This window comes from Channa argus, chromosome 14 (genome assembly GCF_033026475.1).
Source record: "Channa argus isolate prfri chromosome 14, Channa argus male v1.0, whole genome shotgun sequence".
NCBI classification, from domain to species: domain Eukaryota; kingdom Metazoa; phylum Chordata; class Actinopteri; order Anabantiformes; family Channidae; genus Channa; species Channa argus.
The window spans coordinates 19128154-19144840 of record NC_090210.1 but is presented as its reverse complement, the minus strand read 5'-3'; the positions used below and the strand labels follow the sequence as shown (position 1 = coordinate 19144840).

Below are 16687 nucleotides of genomic sequence, written 5' to 3'. Positions count from 1 at the left end.
GTAGTGCTTTTCTCATTTTGGTTGTCTCGTAGCTTTTTGCTGCACGTTTCTTAATGCTGCTCCTGTGTTGTCAAATTAATGAAGTTGTTTTTCTCTATTTGCATGTGCTTTCTCAAACTGCAGTGCTTTGAGCTTTCAGGGCCACTGTAGATTTTCATGCTTTTTTGGGGGGCCATTTTGGGACTGGTTTCATACCAGGCTGGAAAATTCTCTGGCAGAACTCTTGTTTTTTCATTGCTTTTGTGTTTTTCTTTGTACCTTTTCTTTTGGCCAGTTCCTCAGAGGAGCACACTCTTGGTCTAAACGAGAACATCTGGTTGAATAAAATGATTTTTTTCCCCCTCCCCCTTCCACAGACGTGTCTTCTGATGAGGCAGCAGCATGAAGCGGCGGCCCTGAACGCTGTGCAGCGTCTAGAGTGGCAGCTTAAACTGCAGGAGCTGGACCCGGCCACCTACAAGTCCACCAGCATTTTCGAGATTCCTGAGTTTTACATCCCGCTCGTCGAGGTCAACGACGACTTTGACCTTACCCCGATATGAGCTGTAAGGACAGACATGCTTTGCCACAGCAGCGGCCATATCATGGACAGAAGTCTCAGCCCACATGTTCAAAAGAAATGTGAAGCACTTAGATTGCGGTGGTCATACAAAACAGCACTTACAAACGAGACTATTTTACCCCAGAGCTCTTTCAGTCCAAACAGACATGCCCACCAGGAGGACTGGCTGGGGTGGGGCGTGGGGGGGCTCAGATGAAGCCCAGGGAGCAGAGACCAAAAGCTGGGCCAGGAGCTGCAGCAAGAAGCAGAAGTTGTGATGACAAGCACCTGCTGCTGTTACTCATCACCCAGGGTCACAAAACTGAAAGATTTCAATTGTTCATACATTGTGTACAGACTGTGCTCTTAATTTTTTAACTTATTTTATACATAAAAAAAATGTTCATTTGTAAATAGCCATGTAATTATTGTTTTAAACTTGTAAAAACAAAAATAGATATTTTGATTGTAAACTTGTTCTGTCTCATGTTTTAATGGACCAAAGTTGATTTTTATATCAACCGTCCTCTTCGTCTGTGATGTTCTTGTTGTTGTTTGCTTAAAATCTTAAGCATGTGTTAGCTTTTGTTGTGTTTTTTTTGTTTTTGTTTTTGTTTTATTTTTGCTTTTGGTTTCCACTGTTTCTTCCTCACTTGGAGTTCATGCCACAGCTGGTGTTATTTGACTTTGGCAATTAAATGCTGTGCATGCATTGCGTCGTTTGTACTTCTTTCCTAAAAAGCTGTACCGTGGACTTGTGAGGTTTTCTGAAGTGTTCCAGCTTTTTTTTGCAGCGTTGTGTTCTGTCCTCTTTGCGGCCTCACTCTTCATGTGTTGTCTGTTGTGTCTCGCGCGCATTAAAGTCTGGTGTGGCTTCCAAGGCAAAAGAAAAACATACTTTTACAGTTTCAATGTGAGATCACAACAAATCCTATTTTTTCAACATAATGCCTTTTGAACGATAGTTCTACAAAATGTCTATTTTAATATTTACTTGTTACATGAACTTGTACATATTTGTAATATATAATTGAATAAATTTTATTTGTTGTGAAATGAAGAGTTGTTTTAGTGTCATTTATTTGAGTGCTGGATCAACTTATTAGCTATGGTTTTGAATTGATACGGTTAGTGCTTAATAATATTTTACAATTTAGAAAGTATTTGGAGCCCTTAAAAAAACTACATACATTAGGATTTGAGGAAAAAAGCGAAAGTAAATTTAAATTTTAATAATTAAAAATAAGATTAATTTCATGTGTTCATTAACTAGTCACCGATGATGCTCAGTATTCTTCCCTGCCAGTAGGTGTCACTGTAAACGGGTTCGCAAAACCAGCAAGCTCTGTGTCAATATTACTGATTATGTGTTTAAACTCACAGACGGCTATTGAAATAAAATGACAAAACTAATACACAGCCCTAAAATCTACACTAAACGGGTGTGGACCACATTTAGTGAAGTACTGTGTTAAAGTATTTCTTCTCTGCCGCATGTTCAGAGGGTTGTACTTTATTTAGAGTGTAGTTACATTACAGATATGTATTTTACATTTGTTTATCCAATAAATGAAGAAGAGAATAATGACTTGTTAAATGTACATCCACCTTTACAACTTAACTCATTAGTACAACACTACTTGTACTTTACTGAAGTACTTTTATTCTGTATTACTTTTCCTCCACCACAGTTCAGAAGGAAGTATTGCATTTGTTGCTCCACTGCAATTATTTTGCAGCTTTCATTGTTTCAAATGTAGATTCTAATAAATCAATACAATCAACTAATTACTGTAATTACTAATTGATAACTAATGTATTCTCCACCTGCCAGTAGATAAAGTTGTTAAAATCAGCTTCACCTTAAACAGGTGCTGAGTGGCCTCTGGTTAAGGAGGTAGAGCAGCTTTTCCACCAATCATGGGTTCAGGGCTTCAGTCTCCTGGCTCCCCTGAATCTCAGGTTGCTGGTGGTGTGTGTTTCTTTGTTGCTTTGTATAAAAGACTTAACAAAATGTCATATTTAAACAAATTCTAATAAATTTTCTTTGTTATAATGGTCGAATATATTAGTTATTTTTTTTCTGGCAGGTACTTGTCAACTTTGACCTGATTATAGAGCTTGTTTACTTCTGCCACCTCAAAATTAATATATTCGCTTCTCATGTGTATAATACTTTAAATGTTTCAAGTCTGAAACCCTGACTTTGCCTAAATGGATTTCTCTACCTGAATCTGACTCGAATGTAAAAGTACCTGGCCTGATTGTTTGTAGGCGTGTCTGTTCCTGGCGGACCCTTCCTCCCCTACAGGCTGGAAGTGAGGCCTATTGTGGGTTTGATGAAGGCACATGTAAACGCCTGTGGGGGTTAAAGGGCCCATCAGAGCAATTTCAGTGGCGGCAGAGTTGTTACAAATGAGCTCAGGGACGCATCTCGGCGGGAAGCCTCCTCAGCTTCCGAATCGCTCCTTCCCACCTAATGAGCGCACTCACAAGGACGCTGATAAGCACAGAGACAAAGGACTGTTTAATGGAGTGGGGGAAAGTAAAGACTTCCTTGTTTGAGACAGGCTTAACAGAGCCCACCTGGGTTAGTTACCGGTCGCCATAATGTGGGACATTGAAGATTTTACGCACAAGATTTTTGCGCACGGAAGCTGTAAATCTCTTGTTGGCATTTATGGTTTGTTATGGCGCGTCATTATGGTGACACTCATCCGATGCGTGTGTGTGTGTGTGTGTGTGTGACCTGAGGCCCACAGTTTTCCCCTCACAGAGGTTGCATAGAAAATGGAGTGTGTGCCTTTAAGGCGCCCGACTGCCTGTCGCTTTGTGCTGCGGAGAGACTGACGCCCTCTGGACACAGTGGACACTTGAGCGGCGGCGGAACACCATCCTGGAGAAGTTCAAAGAGAAAACAGCTTTAGTCCCCTTACAAAAGGAGAAGTCGTGAACTCGTTAACTGTGCTTTGGTAAGTTTTAAGACCTTGTATCTTTTTATTATCTCGCTCTTTTTGCACCTAATCGTGTGGCTGCGTGCGAGACGTTCTGGTGTTAGCGATGAGCCCAAAGTGGAGGAGAAACGCGTTCACGAGTGAGGGAGCTAATGTTTTTCACATGTTTTCTCTTCGTTTTCTTCTCTGCAATGGGAAAAAAAAACGTGCAACATAAAGGAAAAAAAAGAACAAGAAATAATAGCAAAGCAACAGGATCAGACAGTGTTACATGCTACACACAGGGGGGTGGGGGGCTAGGTGAAGGAAGTTGATGTTGCCAGATGTGTGTGTGTGTGTGTGTGTGTGTGTTTTGTTCCACAGTAAGACAGCACAGTTGACTGAATGAAATGTTATAAACGCATGTTAGAAAGGTGGAGTTTGCCATGTCTGTCATCACCCACAGGGTTTCATTATATCTGCAACACATCTACTTGCAACTGAATTTTACCATCATGTTGACTGCGCACATTACGTCCCCATTTCATGAATCCCTCATAGAAAAATCCTTCAGTAAGTGTTGTTTTCTTTGGTTTGAAGCTTCTAAAACGGGGAAGGAGGAGGTAAAGTGAGAGAAAAGCAGACTTTGTTTTAGATAAGTGGATGCTTGAAAAGATTTAGATACAAAGAGAAACTTACTTTTTTTTTTCTTTTGTGCAAAAAAGTGACTGGAATGTATTTTTCTATCAGCAGCTCTGTACTTGTCCCCATGTGGAATTTCACTTGTGTTTGTTGGTCCCTGTTCTCTCCGTCTCCGTTGCTGCAGGTGTTCCCAGTGTCGTGCTGGTGAGCCATCAGGATGAGGCTTGGTCAGCTGATCCTCCCCACCGTTGCCGCCCCCGCTCTCTTCTTCCTTCTGTCGGGACTGTCTCTGACCTCTGGCTGCAATAAGGCCCTCTGCGCGAGCGACGTCAGCAAGTGCCTCATACAGGTAAAGGATCTGCAAGGTTTTCACGATCCAGACACACTCGCTGTGGGGTCGCTGGATTGCTGGATTTGTGCACCATGAGAACCGTCGGCTCATCCTCTGCTTATTTTCCGACTAACAAGGGGCTTTAACACATTTTCTTACTTTATATTATCTGGAGATCTGTTGTCAAGCTGGGATTTAAAGAACATGAGATGTAGTTTGTGTCTTCAAAAAAATCTCTTGTTTCAAAAAGGTTCAGACTTTCATCATCGCTCAAACAAGCTTAACTTTTCAGAGGCTACTTTGTTTTTGTTTTTTTTACCAAGATCTTCTCTGCTGATTGTTGAACATTTATTACTAGCGTTGATGGTCGTCTCTGGACGCTGCAAATGTCTATGCGAGTGCATCTAAGTTCAGGCTTTTCATCCTACACTGTTAAAGCTGTTTAGTGTAAACACAGCCCGTTGTTTCCCCTCACAAGGACACGAATGAAATGCCGCCTGCAGCCGAAGTCAAGTTGGAAACAGAAGCAGAACAGTTCAGATTTGATTTTATTACAGTTTAAATTTGCATGAAACTAGCAGGACACACTGAACCGTCTGCAGCAGCCTGGATTTGCTGCAGGAAAACGCAGTTTGTCTCAGCGGTTGTGTCTTTAAACGCGTGTGCCAGCTCCGTACAAACACTTCACATTAAAAAACCCAAAACTCAGCCGGGGCCAAAGTCAAGTTAAAGTCTGTCCAAGTCCAGAACAAGATGGAGATTTGGACTGGAGTACAAAGATGGATGCTGTTGTGAAGAATGCAGATGCATTCCTTTGCGAAGCAAAGTCTGGTAGGAAGGTTTCCCAGACTGCTCTGCAGAGGAGCCGACGCTTATCTGTAGGAGCGGTTGTACCTGTAGGACTGAGGCTGTTTCAGAGGACACCGTCCTGAAGCAGGGGATCGTGGTAGAATTAGTTTGGCAGTCGTTGGATTTATTTTCATGGCTGACATCACTTCCTGTGCACCACATTTTCCCTCACGGCTGAAGCCCAGTGGGTGATGGGCTGAGAGGGAGGTGCCCCCTAATTTACACCAATTCTCTCATGCATTCTTGTTATGTTTGAGGGAAAACTGAAGGAAGGTGTTGGCCTGTCTTTCCACCGCCTGTCAACTTTAATTTGAGCTGCTGCTTGGCCTCTGTCCTCTGATTTTATTTATTTTCCTGGTTATTAATCTAGGCTCTGAGATCTGGTCTTTTTTTTTTCTTTTTTATGTTGCTGTAGTCGGCAGACTCCCAACTTTGTCTGCAACTAAGGTCCCTTGCAAAAACTGCTCAGTTACTTCCAATTTGACTTAGTCTGTCCAAAAATGTCCCAACAAATTTAAAAGCTCCTCATTTCTCGGTTCACCTCTGTTGCTGTTGTTGCTCCCGTCTGTGCTCATTTCGACTGAACTGTGAGGACAGCTGATACGTGTGTGCAGGTTGAAGATAAATCAAATCTTGAACACGGTCTATGCAAGTGGCCCAGATCTGATATGAAAGTAATCGTATTCGCTTCAGTGAAAAACTGAGATGTGACTCACTTGGGGTCGTAGAAATCTGATTTTGGTCATTCAGACATGAAATGTGAATGCAGCCCTGCTCCCATCGGACCGACCCTTATGTCCCCTCTGGGAAGAACTCGCCTCTCAGCAGCGATTAACCGTGGAACAGAAACCTTGCAGACACAATTACTTGACATACGCTCAGGTAACGATTAAAGCAGCGACTGTGAAAACAAACTAAGACTCACAGACCATATTTAAGAAAATCAGTGAAATAAAGTTCATGTTGTTTTTTTTCTTCTATTTATGCTAGTGTCAAAAAAAATGAGGCGAGTCGCAACTTCACCCAATCCAAGTGATGTGTTCAAGTTCCTTAAGATTTCCAGTACACATTATACACACTGAATAAAAGCAACAGATCCTGTCACTTTAGAAGCTGAAGCCTGGCAATTTGGAGAATTTTACACTTGTTTTGCTTGAAAACTTGTTAAGACGATTCTTTGATTATTAAAGTCCTAGTTGCTGATTGCTTTGCTGTCAAAGGACCAATCATTTAATTTGTTTTTCTGAACATAGATCTAGGTGAAAGGCGTGACTTTAAAAATCCAGTCAGTCTAATAACAAATTGTGGCAAAGAAAAACCCAAACGCTGAAAATGTCTTCAAAATGACAAACTACCTGCTTTTAAATTACAAACTTCTGTTTTTCTGGCTTCAATTTGTGGGAAATCTCAACCGAACATTTGTGGCTCGACGGTTTTCTTCTTTACTTCCAGGTGGTTTATTTCGCCTGACGAATCAGTGCTCAGGGCTACAAGCTCTGTAGCTTCCAACACAGTCTCGCTGGCTGGCGGAGGCGAGAGCGATGGTGCGTGTGCCGTGGAGGGGAAACTTGTAGAAGCTCCACGTTGCTTTTGATTAGTGGGATCTGCTGTCTAGCGCTCACTTTTACGCTTTGCTGCCATCTCAAGTCATTTGTCTGAACTCCCCTAAACCCCTGAGGGTTGGTGAACATGAGAAGAGGAGGAAAGAGGGAGGGGAGGCTAAGGTCAGGAGGAGGTGTGTGTGTGTGTGTGTGTGTGTGTGTGTGTGTGTGTATATCAGTGGGGGGAGGTTGGTTCAGGGAAACATGTTGGGAGCCAGTGAAGTGTGCAGGGTGGGGCGGCAGCGGTGGCTCTGGAGGCCGAGGCGGCACACGTTCACTTTCTCTGCTTTTGTCTCGCTGCAGCTGAGGTTTGACTGATTACAGCGGTTTCCTCTGTGTAAGCGAGGGAAGCCTAATAAGTGGTCCAGATAACCTCATCCGCCTCATTGAGGAAACTGTTGTTTGTAAGGCAGCAAAGATTATTTTCACAACTGAGATACAGTCTAACGGTTATAGTTTATTTTCATTAAGGTGTTTTTTTTTTTTTTTGTTTTTTTTTTTTAAGCAATGAAAATGATTAAATTAAATAAGAGAAGAGACTGTCAATAAGTTTTGATTGTTTTTCTGTAAATGACCAGGAAATGGTTTAAAAGTATATAAACCCAGATTCCAAGGCAACGTTATCAAAAGGCTAATTTCGTCAAATTGACAGAAACTCAGAATTTATCATCTTAAAGCAAAGAAAAAATTATCACGTGCTAAATGCAAAGAGGTATTTTAGTTGTGTTTTTTTTTTTTTTTTTTCTCATTTCATAGTTAATCTCTTCTTCTTTGTTGTGTCTTTGTGGCGGTTTAGCCTATCCATGTGGTTAAGTAATTCTGTGCTCATTTGGCATCCCTTAAGGCAATTGCATTATTGTTTGTTTTGCATCTCATTTCTGGTGTCTTGCGTGTTTTTGTAGTTCTGTGTCCAGACAACTAGATCAGTAATCATCCACATTTAAACTGGCTGTTGTTTAGAAATGGCTGTTGTTTTTTTACATTAATATTTGCACACGGATTAAGAAACAACGTAACCTGTTAATGTATTGGTTGTTGCTGGTAAACATGAATTTGGACAAATCCAAGCTGTTCTTTATGCCGACCTTCTCATAATGCTCCAAAGAAAGCAGATGAGCATGTTTTCAAAAAATAAAAAGTGCTTCTTTAAATCAGTAAAAGAAAAACCTTCACACTTCCCTCTCTGTGGTAAAACCTATTCTATCTCTTTTTTTTTCTTTTTTTTTTTTTAAAGCTTTTTGTTAAATGAGAGGTGCATCTGTTTCCCTCTGGGCAGCTGTTTCAGTTTTCATAATTCTACCTTTGGGAGTCGTAATTACTCCTGAGATCAGGTCTTGATCAGACGTTTGGGGATTGAGAGGCTGATGATTAAGCGAGGTGTGTGTGTGTGTGTGTGTGTGTGTGTGTGTGGTTTTGCAATCCCTCGCTGGTGACTCACCGGAGATTCTTCTATCATTGAGGAAACTGTTTACGTGTAGGAGACGTCGTCTGCAAAGACCTAAAAGGGGGAGTATAGGGGGAAAAGACTCTTTTTTTTTTTTTGAAACTAAAGAGAGAGGAGGAGAGGGAAAAACTATCAAGAAGGGAAGTGAGCAGCCATGTTCTGTTCTCCAGGTGTTTTCTTCTCCCTCCCTCCTCTGGTTTCTCCCCCCTCACCTCACCTCCCTCATTGCAGTGACCTTGACTAGCAAGAATGTGCTCCCTGTTCAGAGAGAAGAAAGAGGACCTCCCCTGGCAGTCTCACCCACTTTTCAATCCCACCTACACATTCTTGTTTCCTTCGCTGCCTCTTCAGCACCAGAGAGGAGCTGTACTCGAGCCGAGGCTGTTTTTACGTGTTTGCATAAGGCTTTTAGGATCAGCGGAGGGTTTGTGTTTTTGCGCGTTTGCTGAAGCTCTTTTGATAAATGATAAAACATTTCAGATTCACACTCTGTCCTCACACAACCTGGGAACCTGGTGTTTTTGGAAAAATCACGCAACCGTTTCAGCCACGAGCTGCTTCACAGCTGCAGAGTTGAGTCGGACTGAGTCACAAAAATGTTCACATGTTTAAAATTTAGGATTTGAATCGTTCACTTTTAATTCTGTTGGCATAGAGAAGAATAAAAATGTTTTAAAAACTTCTGTCTCAAAAAAGTTCTTCTATTTAATAGCTGCATGTGTGTGAGATTTTCTCGCCGTGGTCTGCAGTTTGTGGTCTTTTGATTTCTGGATGCTTTTGCACCTCTTCTGCATAGTTTTAGGTTCATCAGTTTTGAGTATTGCATCTATTTCATTTCGTGTCTGTTTTTTGCTTTTAGTGATTTTTATGCTGCATTTCTTTTGGACATTTTGTTTCTATTTTTGAATGTTTTGTGTATTTTTTAGATGTTTTTGTGTCAGTCTTTGGTCACTAGTATTAAATAGATTCCTTCTGTTTTTTTGGACACGTGCATATTCACACACTTGAAACACAGTTTGAAACCAAAATATTCGAAGAACTTACACATTTCTAGGGTGACTCGAAACCAAAGGGATTTACCGTCTGCTGAGCCTGAATTACAATGTAAAACCATTTGATAGAAAAATGATTAAATAGAGAGAAAAAAAATGCTGTGAACTTTGACATATATGAATGAAAGGTGGAGGTTTACACTTATCTCTGCGTCTGCTCCGTGGACGGGATAACACACCTGGACAGATGCCACACATGCCGTGTGCAGCAGACAGTTGCTCTGTCATGTAACTGCTTGTGCCCTGTAATAGTTGCTGTACATGGAACGAACCTGCTGATGTTTAAATGCTGCAACTGTTTGTACGTTGTCTTCTGTCGGCTATGTGATTATTTTATCTTTCAGCTTCTAAACACTGATGTTACTGTTGTTCTCTGTTTAATGTTTGATGGAGCAGTTCACAATGATACTGTACGTCACCAAATGACTGAAAGAGTCAAAGAAGCTTAAAATCGAGAACTGAGAAACTTTCATTTCTTTTTACTCTTCAAGACTTTCTGATGGCATATTTCAGTCCGTTACAGAAATGGCTATCTTGGCTGAGTGGATTTTTATATTACACAGTGTTAGTGTACTCTTCAAATTTCATTCGTGTGCTACAGTTATTAGATAGGTGTTGTGGTCATTGTTGCATGTTATCAGTTTATCACTTCAGTCAATTTCTATAGATTTGTTTTACGGCAGAGTTAAAAAATAAATAAATAAAATAAAAGGTCCCTTTTTAACTGAAATGCCTTTTGAGTAAAACAAAATTCATTAACATAACATTTAATGCAAATTCAGTTAGTACAAATGTTCCTTCATGGTCAGAAATAAAACACAGTCAGACTGGATGAAAAAGTTCTAAAATTAATGAAAACTGTGTCACTGCAAACGTTTCCCCTTGATCAAAGGGGGATAAAACTGAATTTCGAATCACCAATAAACCTAACCTGCATGTCCTTGGACTTTTGGGGAAACCCCATGCAAACACTGGGAGAGCGTGCTAACTTAAAACCTGTGGATAGATTTGAAGAAGCCTGCACATGGCAGACAACCAAGCAATCTGATAGACTTGGAACAATTATTCTGTTGAGAATGGGCTTAAATTACACCTGAAAAGATACAAACACTGCTCAGAGGCTACACAAAGAGGCTGTAGGAGCTTATAAAGGCAGAGGGAGGACATACGACGTATTAGAGCACATTTTCTAGAGAATATACAAACTTTTGAGTCTAGTAACATTTCTGTTTCTTCTGATGATGAACATTTGTAATAGCTGAATTTTAAATGTTGTTTTGATGGAAGAAAATCTTTGTTCTGCACTTTTTGCCTTTTACAAAGTGGTGGGGGGGGGGAGTTCTGTACTTACTCATAAGTAGGTCAGAAGCCAAAGGGGGGGGAAAAAAAAAGTATATATTTTTTTGGTTGTTGTTATTATGATGTTTCAACATAAAGCAGGGGGATCTAGTCAAATAAGGCCAGTGTCAACAAAGGCACAATATAACTGTCATTTAGAGCCTAAAAAGGCCAAAGATGCAATTTCAGGTACCAAGAAGATATGTGGTCTTATGCCAGGTTCATATTTCTGCCCAAATCTCAAACTGTGACGTGGAACAAAAGAGCATTTTAGTCTATGTTGTTTTTATATTCATATCGAAGATTGTTGATAATGATGATGTGTCTCTTACAGGAGCTCTGCCAGTGCCGTCCATCTGACGGGAACTGCTCCTGCTGTAAAGAGTGCATGCTGTGTCTGGGGAACCTCTGGGAAGAGTGCTGCGACTGCGTGGGTGAGTGCACGGCCTCATTTATGAGCAGCATCTTTAAAAGCTCACAGCAAGTTAGTCAGCATTATTGTGGGACTTGGAAAACATGTGTGTTTAGCCCACGCTTCACATTGATGGTGGTGACTGTCGCACATCTGTGGAAGACTTGGGTCCAAGCAGAGATTAAATAAATTGGATTAGAACCTTCATCCTGATATTTGTCCTAATTTTAAAACTTTATTGCCAAGTAACATAATTATACATTATTAGAAGAAACAATGACTGTGACTAACTTCCTATGAAAATTGGTCACTACTCCAACTACTATTGCATCATTTTTTAAAAAATGTTTGCTTTGTGTCTCCTCACTCACAGCAGCAGGTACACTTCTAGCATAAATGAGTAATGTATAGTATCTGTACCATGTACAATACAGACACAACCACTATGTAGGGAAACGGTATTGATTGTATGCAGTTGTGTGCAGCTGTGTGAACCACAGCTGTTCTCCTACAACCTGCTCGTACTGCAACTTCAAAATGATTCTGGAGCTGTTCTCGTTCCAAACATGATAAAGTTGTCTCCAGGCACTTACTCCTTTATATAAACACTCTGAAAAATGAGACTGTGGCTTTTAATGCGTGCATGTTAAAAGGGGAATCGGCCTGTGCAGAGTGTGGCAGAGTGCGCTGCTCTGATATAAAACGAGTGTCGAGCGGAGTGAAGCCAGAGATCGAACGTGCCTCAGAGAAAGGGTGACGCAAAGCAGAGCCAAAGCGAGCCAAGTTGTTCATGCCAACACAGGAAACTGATGGAATATTATCAGTAGTAAGCAGCACCTACACACGTGAACAAGAACTATTGACGTCTTCCATCGGATCAAGCCAGGAGAGACGAGGGGAGAAGGAAGTCGACCTGTAGAGATGAACTTTTAGACCCCCACCACTGTCACACACTGGGCCGCATCTGTGTCATTTGAACTCATTTTGCATCAGTATATACATTTTCTTTCAAACCACAAACCTTGTGGCCCTTTGATTTGTAAATGAGTGAGAGCCCGATTCGACAGCACAGTGGTAGAAAAGCATCATGTATGGTGAGGCCCATTTTCATCTCTCTAAATTTATTTTACCCCTTTTGAGTCATTGTGTGTCTTTGTGGCTGTTGTCACTCTTCTTGGTCACTGTGCTTTCTCCTTGTAATTGCTGAACATTTCATCTCACTTGTCTTTTGGTTCCTTGTTTACCATTTCGATCAGGTTTTGTCGTCGCAGATGTGTTCGTGTTTCGTGTCACTAATATGCATTTCCCTGCTGTCAGTTTGTATGATTTATTTTGCATCTCCCTTTAGTTTTACAGTACATGTCACCCAATATCTCCTTTCAGGTTGGTTTGTGTCTCTTTCTGATTGCAATTACACATTTCTTTCTAGTTGTCTCACAGTCTAGAAATGTTAGCAGTCATTGCACACACAGCACAGGTCCCAAGACCCCTGCTCTCCCCCCTGGAGGCCTGTTTACTAACTGCCCCTGCAAACCAGTAAGCCCTCAGATCCGCTCTGACAGACAGATATTGCTGTACTTGCTGACATGGAGGCTTTATTAAAGCACTTTCATGTGGAACACAAATACAAGCATCTGACACTGAGCTCTGAACTCGCTGCTGCTGCTGCTGCTGCTGCTGCACAGATGTTATAGTGGAGGAGTTTTCCTCCTGGACCTCCTTTTACAATACACTGAAGACACGCTGTAGCTTGATGTAAAAGACTATATTTTTTGCTCTATTTTTTTTTTAACCTTTTTTTTTTTTTTTTTTTTTTTTTTACGACTTCTTTAAGTTTCCAAGATGTTATCTGTGCCAAGCACTGGCCACTTTGAAGTGTGTTTCTGTGAGTGGTTAGAGGAGCAGTGGGGAGAGGACAGTTTGTATTTTAGAGGAAGGGAGGAGGAGGGAGGAAGGGAGGACACAGAGGGAGGACTCGTGTGTATGTTTTATCAAAAACAGCTGCTCTGGCTCTGCTTTTAGCATTGGCTTGTAATCCAATTTTAAAACTCCATTCCCCATTTAATGTTTTACCCATTAGCCATATTTCATTTTGACTCATTTAAAGGATTAGAAAGATCACATCTGAGGACGTGGGGACTCTGTCATCTGATTACTACTGTTTTTGGAAATTAAATGAAAAGTTCATAGAGTTGAGATGAGCTACTCTGGACAGTTGTGTGGTTTTAATAAACTGCTTTATATGTGTGAAACCATGTCACTGTTAGATCTGTGTAATTGAGCAAATTACCTGTTACTGTGCCAAATCAACATGCAAACTAATGACGCTGTGATGGCCCTGAACGGACGACAAAAAAAAAAAAAAGTTAAACTAAGAAAGTAGGACAGTTTGTGTATGTCCTTTTTTGAAACTTCTATTTGGGGCAAATTTTACCTTTTTAATGATTCTAAACACTGATTTCAGATCTGACTCAATGCAGTGCACAATACGAATTTCATTCCCTGCCATTGTACATCATAGAAAATGCCACCGAACGTATGTACAGAAGACCCGACGCCTTAATGTCTTTCTCCATCTCATTGTATCAGGGATGTGTAACCCCAAGAACTACAGCGACTCTCCGGCCACGTCGAAGAGCACTGTGGAGGAGCTCCACCGTCCGATCCCCTCGCTGTTCCGAGCCCTCACGGAAGGTGACGCGCCGATCAACATGATGGTGGTGTCCTTCCCCGTCGCTGAGGAGCTCTCCCACCACGAGAACCTGGTGTCTTTCCTGGAGTCCCTCGACAACCAGCACCAGAACGTGTCTGTGCCTGGCAACAGCATCCACACCAGCTACGATACTCAAGGTGATGCTTATTTCACTTTCACAAAAAATAGAACAAAATGTCTTTGTTTGCCCTTTGCCACCTTCTCCTATCCATAATAATTTATAGATTAGAAGTCATTTGTAACAGTAGTCCCATTTTTATGGTTTAAATATGAATGTAAGTATAATAAAGTGAATTTACATACTGCTGGGGAAAAAAGGAAGTGAACAGTTTGCCATGTCCTGTTTTTTTTTTTTTTTTTTTGCATAAATTGGTCATGAAATGTGACTTGGATCTTCAGAAAAGTCACAAATATCAACAAACATGATATTGCTGAATAAATCTGAAGCTGATGCACCAATTAAACACAACAATGGTGGAAAAAGTGATGGCAACATGTAGAACCACCTTTGGCAGCAGTAACCTCATGGTAAATGTGAAACAAATAAATAAAGAATAAAATAAAGCAGCAGCAGTTTATGGTGAGCTTGATATTGCAAATATAACTTTAATATGTTATATACACTATTGTAAATGATAAATGAATAATAATAATGTTGTTTTAGCTCCTTGGTGCCACCTGTGGGCTCTGGAATGGGCTGACGCCCCTACTTTTAAAATCAGAGAGCTTGGACGATGTATCTGATTTCACAACCCCAAAATAGTCATCTGTGTCAGATACCCCTAATCCCTTCCACATGTGGAAACTGCAACCCGTGAATATTGATGATTGAATTTCTGTTGATTAACAAACAGTTATGGTTATTGTTATCCACTACAATCATCAACTACACTGCAGTTATAAGTTTGCAAATTCATGTCGTAGAAAACATAATGGGCTCATAAAATATTGTGCATTCTTGCAGCTTACTCTGTGTAGCTGTATGCAGAGTAGCACTTAGCAGCATTAAAAGACTGCTCACAAAGTGATGTGTAATAATTAGAACTACTTTTTTCTTAAGTAAAGGAACTGAGTAGGTTTTGCACTGCCACCCCCTAAAGGGCGCTGTGTTCTTTTAACTAAATCTGACTATATGTAAAAGATCCTGTGATAAATTGTTGGAGGTTTTTTTTTCTTTGAAAAGTAGAACTGACTCATAAATTGATTCATATTTTTTCTACCAACAGACAGTTAAGCAACAACATCTAACTGATTAACATAAGTAATGATTGATGTGTCAGATGCATGTGTCAGTAGCTCAGTTGGTTACGCAGTCGTGGTTGATCCCTGTTCCCGGCTATATGTCGGGGTCTCTGGGCAAGATACTGAAGCCCCAACAGCCCTTTCCCATCCCCAGCTGTGCCAAACAAAAATGCAAACCATGTAGCTTCTGAAGGTTTTTCTTTTGTGTCATACAATCAGCTTAAATTGAATATCTATCTACAGTTGGTCAAAAACCCAGCTGATTAATGAAATCACCTTTTTCATAGGAAGGTTTGGTGTTTTTTGGATATAATAAACACATTATTTAACAAGAAAATAGCCAGAAATTATCACAATTAAAAAATGCACTTTTCTCACATTTCTGACAATATTACATAGTTATCTGGTCGTCTCACATTTTTTCATTTCCGCTTATGCAAACTCACTATGAAATGTAATTAGATGAGACCCAACCCAGAGCTGAAGTAGGGACTACAAAGTCTTGACCTTAAACAAGCTTGGGTTGGGTTGGGTCATGTTTTCATCATTTTGGATGTACCGTTTAGGGACTTGTAGCTGTTTTGGCCCCTTCTCTTTAGGCCAGTGATACTTTCTATAAAGGGACTCATTCTAGGAGCGTTCCCACAGAACTGAGCAGTTCACTCACTGAGCTCACCAACACACATGGGCATGTTTAGCTGCACCAATTTCAATTCAAGCCTCAAGTAAAAGTAGCAACACCGAGGGTTAAAGGTAATTACTTGGTGCTTGTTTTTATAAACCACGGTTACTGGATTTGTGACTCATGTCTTCTTCCCTGCCTGTCCCTTTTTTTTTTTTTTCTTTTTTCCCCCCAGAAAACATGTGCACAGTGGTCTACTTTGATGACTGTGTGTCTATCCGTCAGTGCAAACTTTACTGTGAGTCAATGGGAGGATCCAAGTACCGCTGGTTTCACAACGCCTGCTGCCAGTGCATCGGACCAGAGTGCGTGGACTACGGCAGCAAGGCTGTGAAGTGCATGAACTGCCTCTTCTGAAATGTGGGCACATATTGGTACCAAATGTCTGGGCTGCACCAGAGGACTGAGAGCAGAGGAACGTATGACTTTTATGTGTTAGCATTCCTCAGTCACCTTGTAAAATACCCCCCACACCCCTCCTCCTTCCCCTGCAAATTGTTTTTATTCTGCTGTTATGTTTTACTGTATATTTTTAGATGTTTTCAATAGTGTTTTCAATATTAGAGGTGTATATGAATAACGTATTTTTACAACTATGAGCCGCTAAATTCCAGTCTCATGCCAAATAAAGAAAAGTTTGGTGACGTGGACTGTTCTGTCTCACGGAAAGGAGTCTGATTATTATATTTTGCTAAAGTTATGTGTAAAAAGTGCATTGCATGGGTGGAATAGTAAATGTTTGCCTTCCCAGTTGCTGCTCTAATCTTAGCCTAGTGTTCCACAAGTCAGGAAATGCATCATTTCCTGGGAATACAAAGTTGTTATTATGCCATTCGGGTCTACAGGTGTGCCAGTGCTTACTGACAGTCTATTGCAAGCTGAGGAAAGCCAATGGTATTGATGCCAA

General features: G+C 40.8%; 2 protein-coding genes across 6 annotated transcripts in view; both read left to right on the top strand.

Moving 5' to 3' along the window:
- ankrd12 (ankyrin repeat domain 12) overlaps positions 1 to 1601 on the top strand; it is a 35372-nt gene extending 33771 nt beyond the window's left edge. For all 5 annotated transcript variants that reach the window (XM_067475527.1, XM_067475530.1, XM_067475528.1 and 2 more), the window contains one exon: positions 357 to 1601. In XM_067475527.1, the coding sequence (XP_067331628.1) occupies positions 357 to 542 (186 nt within the window). In that variant the 3' untranslated portion in view covers positions 543 to 1601. The remainder of the gene's footprint in view (positions 1 to 356) is intronic.
- Positions 1602 to 3354: 1753 nt separating this feature from the next.
- On the top strand, positions 3355 to 16430 carry twsg1a (twisted gastrulation BMP signaling modulator 1a). Its single transcript, XM_067474322.1, has 5 exons — positions 3355 to 3513; positions 4301 to 4465; positions 11066 to 11165; positions 13733 to 13993; positions 15956 to 16430. Exons 2-5 carry the CDS (start codon positions 4334 to 4336, stop codon positions 16135 to 16137), a joined length of 675 nt encoding a protein of 224 aa, XP_067330423.1. The 5' UTR covers positions 3355 to 3513; positions 4301 to 4333; the 3' UTR covers positions 16138 to 16430.
- The last annotated feature ends 257 nt before the right edge of the window (positions 16431 to 16687 follow it).

Bases quoted from the DNA above. Each gene is read 5' to 3' on its own strand.
- twsg1a (XM_067474322.1), top strand. From the start codon at position 4,334: ATGAGGCTTGGTCAGCTGATCCTCCCCACCGTTGCCGCCCCCGCTCTC. The intron at 4,466-11,065 runs GTAAAGGATCTG...TGTCTCTTACAG, and splicing joins TCAGCAAGTGCCTCATACAG to GAGCTCTGCCAGTGCCGTCC. The intron at 13,994-15,955 runs GTGATGCTTATT...TTTTCCCCCCAG, and splicing joins CACCAGCTACGATACTCAAG to AAAACATGTGCACAGTGGTC.